Raw genomic sequence first — 6,224 nt, 5'->3', positions numbered from 1 at the left:
CCCTGCACGCGTTGCCTGCCCCTCGCGCGCCTCTCTCACCGGTCCCCGCCTCAACTGTGGCGCAGCACTCCAGACCGGCTCCTCAGCTCGACGCGCTATTACCGGCTCCTCTCCACGCTTTGTTCTTCATTCCCTCAGGCATATTTCACACGCCCCTAAGGGGAGGGGTTTCTTCTTTTTCATACGCCCACTCCTTTTTTCCTCACATTAACCCTTTCTTGTCAGGTTTTGAGCAGGTTCCCAGTTTTTGCTCACAATGCAGGTTTCCAATGAGCCTCAGGACAATGAAGGGGACGAGTTCAAAGAGGAATTGAGCTCTTTTATTAATTCCTCAGTGGAGACTGCTGTCGAAGCTTCTATGAAGCGGTTTTCTAAGACTATGGAGAACTCTCTCTTAAGTGTCATGACCAAAGCAATGGCCCAATCTGCGGGGGATAGCAGAAAACTTACAGTGGTACACTCCAAGGTTTCTTCTTTGGCGTCAAAAGTGGTTTGTGAGTCTTCCTCACATATGACAGAGGACGTGGTTCCTCCCAGGCCTCCTATTCAGGAGGGGTTAAAAAGTGTAGCTGGTAAACGTAAGGCTAAGTCCAACAACCCGGAGGTACCACAGAAATTGGTCATTTCAACAATTTACGACACAGATGATGATATGGGTGACGCCACTGACCTTGATGATATTTTTGATATTGTAAATCCTTCTTCCCCTCCTAAGAAATTAAAACTGGACGCTTTTGCATCGGAGCCGGTGCTGGATCCTGAGGGTACCCCTCTTTTTGACCCTGCTTCTATCAGGCATCCTAATTCTACCGAATGGTTCCCTATTGACCATGTCGGAGAGTATATAACCTCCAGACTTCGTCTCCCTTTGGACAAAACTGTCCGGGCTAAATTAAAGTCCGAGTGTCCCAAGCCCTCTCTCCCTTCTCATATAACTTCTACCCCTGCCATTGATCAACCCCTCCTCACTTTCTTCTCGAAGTTTGGCAAGGATCCGCGCAAAGGCGTGGACAAAGCTTGGTCTTCCTGCCAAGACAAACTGCTTGATTTGGTGGGCCCACTGGCCCGCATATTTGATTTAGCTGAAACAGCTCGCCTGGATGGCTCGGACCTTAATCCAGAGGAGATTTCGCTGTGGGTCCAACGCGCCTTTTGTCTCCTGGGCAATACTAATGCGGCCTTGACTCATGAGCGCCGCAAAGGTCTCTTAATAAAGTTAGATCCCAAGCTTGCCAACCTTGCCCCCCTTGATCCTGGTGTCAAGGCTGATGGTCTTCTCTTTGGAGACTCGTTAGTAAAAGACTTAAATCGGTTCGTCACCACCTTTGCCTCCTTGGACAAGGCGCAGCAATCCATCAAGAAGGTATTTCCTTCTCGGGTTTTTGGCAGGGCCGGAAGAGGCAGGAGCCGCTCTACCGGCCGTGGTTTCCAGTCCCAAGGCTCCCGTGGTGCCTTCAACTCCAACCAGCAGGATTTCAAGCCCCAATTTTACCCCCAAAGAGGTCGAGGTTACAGAGGCAGGGGCCAACGTGGCTTCCGCTACAACAACAACAATTCCCAACAAGGTGAGTGCAGTTATTCCTGTGGGGGGTCGTCTAGCCCTTTTCCTGCACAGATGGCAGTCTCTCACTGCAGATCCATGGGTTCTCGACACCGTCCAAGGTTATCGTATCGAGCTTTACGCTCCTCCTTTTCAACATGTTCTTCCTTCTCCTCTAGTGTTCTCAACCGAAATGTCCCTGCTAGTCACCTCGGAAATACAGGCACTTCTCTCCAAAAGAGCTATTCTAGTTTCCCCCTTCGATCCCTCAGGCTTCCTCAGCACGCTTTTTCTCGTTCAAAAGAAGAACAAGAAGATGAGACCGGTGATCAATCTCAGATTCTTCAATCAGTTCGTGGTTTATCGTCACTTCAAAATGGAGACGATCCTTCACTTACGAGACACTTTGCGTCTAAACGATTGGATGGTCCGCATAGATCTCCAAGATGCTTATCTATCTATTCCTATTCACGAATCGCACACAAAGTTCCTCCAATTTCAATGGCAAAACGTCACTTATCGTTTTCAATCTCTGCCCTTCGGACTTTCTTCAGCACCCTGGTGCTTCACAAAGGTAATGAGACCTGTCGTAGCTTATCTACGATCTCTGGGGATCAGACTCATCATTTATCTCGACGACATTCTCCTCATGAATCTAGACAAATCGGCATTATTGAACGATCTCAACACTACACGTTCTCTTCTTCTCGAATTAGGTTTTCTCCTCAATCTAGAAAAGTCTTCTCTCATCCCGACTCAGAGCATGGAGTTTCTGGGCTTCCGTGTAGACTCCCCCCTGGCTTCCCTGTTTCTTCCTCAATCCAAGATCTCCACGATTCAAACGGAGATTTCCCAGGCTCTGCGCCGTCCACTCATTTCTCTCAGAACTCTGGCGAGAATAGTCGGCCTTTTATCGGCCTCCATTCAGGCTATCTTCCCAGGTCCCCTCCATTATCGCGCTCTTCAGCGCCTAAAGATCAGGCATCTTCGGCAAGGTCTCGCTTATTCCGATCAAATAGAATTAGATCTCGAATCTCACCTAGAACTGCAATGGTGGCTAAACCATTTGGAGGCCTGGAACGGCCGAACCATCTTCGCTTCCGCCCCAGATCTTGTATTAGAATCCGATGCAAGTCTGACGGGTTGGGGCGCCCGTTGTGGACCAATATCGACTGGCGGTACATGGTCAAAAGAGGAGTCCAAATTGCATATCAACTGTTTAGAGATGCTTGCAGGTTCCTTTGCAATCCAGAGTCTAGCAAAAGACAGAGTAAGTTGTACCATCCTTCTACGCATGGACAATGTTTCTGCGGTTCGTTATATAAACCATCTCGGTGGCACAAAATCAAAGGCTCTGGCAGATCTAGCAAAAAGCCTTTGGGAATTTTGCCTTTCCGCGGAATACCTCCCAGGAGATCTCAACGCTGTGGCCGATTGGCATTCTCGCTTCCTCCGGGACTCCAGCGACTGGAAGCTTCTTCCCTCCGTGTTTCTCTCCCTCTCTCAGTTGTGGGGTCCTTTCTCAATAGACCTCTTTGCTTCCCGTCTCAATTCCCAGTTGCCTCATTTTTTCAGTTGGCGTCCGGATCCTTTGGCTCTGGCGACCGATGCCTTCCTCCAAGATTGGTCCCTTCACCTCAATTATGCCTTTCCTCCTTTTCTGTTGATCAACAGGGTCTTATCGCAGGTGCGTCGCCAGATGACATCTCTGGTAATAGTAGCTCCCTTTTGGCAGTCCCAGATTTGGTTCCCGTCTCTCCTGGAACTGGCGGTAGACTTTCCCGTCCTTCTCTCTCCTTTCCCCGATCTTCTCTCGGATCCTCAGGGCAATCCCCATCCTTTAATGGTCAACCAGTCTCTGACATTGTCCGCCTGGAAAATTTCCAGCCTTCCCCTTCTGATTTCGTCATTTCACAGGAAGCTTCAGTCTTTATTAGTCGAGCATGGGCCCCTGGCACCTCCAAGGCTTACAAGTCCGCCTGGTCTCTTTGGTCAAGCTGGTGTCTGCAGAAATCTGTCGATCCCGTTTCAGCCTCTTTAAATTTTATGCTTAACTTCTTAGCCTCTGAGGCTAGCTCGGGTAAATCCTATCGTACCATCAACCTATATAGATCTGCCATTTCACTCAATCATACCCACATTGATGGAAAACCTGCGGGGGCGCATCCCTTGGTATGCAGACTATTAAGAGGAATTCGTTTTTCAAAACCACCTTTGGCTAAGTATTCTAGTTTATGGGATGTCAATTTGGTTTTACAGTTGTTTTCTACCTGGCCTGATAACTCGGCTCTTTCATTAAAAATGATTTCAGCTAAACTTACTATGTTATTATGTTTAATTTCCATTAAACGCGTATCTGATGTGAAAGCCTTAGATGTTTCTTCTAGACAGTTTACTCCTACTGGTGTAATGTTTCATATTCATAAACGTACCAAGACCAATTTACAGTCTGTGTTCTATCCCTATTTTCCCTCCAATCCCAAATTGTGTGTAGGTCAATGTTTAAAAGTTTATGAAAGTAAGACCTCTGCTCTCAGGACTTCCTCCAGCTCCCAACTCCTTATTTCTTTTCGTAAACCCTTTCATCCTGTTTCTGCTGCTACCTTGGCCCGTTGGGTTCGTTGGGTCATGTCCCTGGCCGGTATTGACGTCTCCGTTTTCGGAGCTCATTCCACTAGAGGAGCCATGGCTTCTAAAGCCTTTTGGGCTGGCTCCCGTCTGGAGGATATCCTGAAGTCAGCAGATTGGTCTAATGATTCAGTGTTCCGTACATTTTATTGCAAACCTGTTCTTACTGCTTCTTCTATGGTGGTTGATATGCTTTAAACAAGCATAATAGGAGCCTCCGGTCTTGCCATAAAATGTAGATTTTCCTAATAATTTATGACGGAAAGTCTTAATTTTATTAAAGACACGGAGGCGAGTATTATCCCGCCACAACACTTCTAACTGGTGTTCTCCCTCCCCACAGGAACTCCAGCGCTGCCACCGGCATCATCCTGAGGTCCTCAGGGATTCTATCAAGATCATTCCTTCTGATACGGCACCTTCTGTCCTTGGACTGGATCTTCTCTCCGACTCTCCTCTGGTGGTCTTCGGAAAAGAACTTTTTACGTGGACTTTGACTTTTTGCATTTTGTTCTCTGTTTCTCCTTTATTTTTCCATATTCCATGATTGCTCGCATAAGAAAAGAGGGCTGTTTGCAGTCACGATACACCTTATACTATTATCCATGATGTGATTGGTCAGTATTTGCTTCTTTGTTTCCCATTGGTTGGTAGTTGTTTCTCCAAGCCTTCTGGGTACAGTAGTTTTATCTTGCTGCTATTGGAATAAAGCAAGAAAAGAAAGCATAATACTCGCCTCCGTGTCTTTAATAAAATTAAGACTTTCCGTCATAAATTATTAGGAAAATCTACATTCTCATTGCTAACTAACTTGAGTAGTAATTTCACAAACTACTAATATAATAATTGTTTCTCATTCATCTAGTATGGCTAAAAGCATCTGCAAAACCAACAGGTCTGGGTTGTTTTAAGTGTATATATTCATTTTTGAGTGCTATTTCTAAATACAATAACAGGAAACCAGGATGCAACTAATGCTGGCTTCATGACATGTTGCGTGAAGCACATAAAAAATGTAGGACTACAATTTTGCATTGACTGAGGGGCACAGAATAATGTAATCAACAGTGCTCCCCAACAAGTCGGGCCTCCTGTCATAGAATTGAAACCCAAATTTTATGATCAGAAAGGGTTAGAAAAAGGGAGAATTGCTGATGAAAGAAACTGCATGGCTCGGAGACAAATGTCGTCTGGTTCCACTTACAAGGGTATTTGGGACACTCTGTGATTGAAAACGTTTCCCACATTGTGAACGTATTTTAATGTCATTAACTCATATATTAAACCTCAAATAAATGTGTATCCATTGGTTGTATTAAATAACGTTATAAGCTGTAACTGGTCAGTGAAATGCCAAACATACAACAAGCATTTGCAATGCAATAGGTCTCGCAGTTACACGAGTTAAAGCTATTGGCATTGTAAATGACAATGCCAATAGGCATTGTTAATTGCAATGTCAATAGCTCAAACTCGCGTAAATGCGAGACCTAATACATTGCAAATGCTTGTCTAGGCAATGAAGCCTGTAGGCCCTTCTCCCGCTGAATCATCCATCGGGAACCCAGACAGGCCTCCGGAAGGTGCCCTTGGTGTATGCTTGCAGGCACTGCAAACATCTCCTCCATGAAGAGGCTAGAGTCAGAATTAAATACATGTAGAAGAATTTAGTCAAGCAGAAACCTCGCCGATGCCGTGACATTTCGCGCCTAGGGCTTGCAGACGGACACCATTTCACACTGCAGAACGGTCTGCAAATATCACAGCATTGTTATAAGGCGGCTCGTGGACGCCAGCAGTTCCATAGGAAGCGCACGGATCTGTGCATGCGTGTTGCTTATGAAGTGGGGGGCATGCTTGGCTGTATTTTCTAGGACCACAGTGAGCGGGGATGGTTTTTCTAGGCAATGAAGCCTGTAGGCCCTTCTCCCGCTGAATCATCCATAGGGAACTCAGACAGGCCTCCGGAAGGTGCCCTTGGTGTATGCTTGCATTTTTTGGTGCTCTGTATAAGAACGCACATGAATAAGGCGGTGGGAGCCGTTTGAACAACACT

General features: G+C 46.3%; 1 protein-coding gene across 1 annotated transcript; it reads left to right on the top strand.

The window, feature by feature from the left end:
* The first annotated feature begins 256 nt into the window (after positions 1 to 256).
* Positions 257 to 4,658, top strand: LOC146834862 (uncharacterized). The gene is made up of 2 exons (XM_085599949.1): positions 257 to 1,529; positions 3,915 to 4,658. The coding sequence occupies exons 1-2, from the start codon at positions 257 to 259 to the stop codon at positions 4,364 to 4,366; spliced, it is 1,725 nt and encodes a 574-aa protein (XP_085456075.1). The 3' UTR covers positions 4,367 to 4,658.
* The last annotated feature ends 1,566 nt before the right edge of the window (positions 4,659 to 6,224 follow it).

Source organism: Triturus cristatus, chromosome 4_2 (assembly GCF_964204655.1).
Source record: "Triturus cristatus chromosome 4_2, aTriCri1.1, whole genome shotgun sequence".
NCBI lineage: Eukaryota > Metazoa > Chordata > Amphibia > Caudata > Salamandridae > Triturus > Triturus cristatus.
The sequence above is the reverse complement of the archived record's forward strand: the minus strand, read 5'-3'. Positions and strand labels throughout refer to the sequence as shown.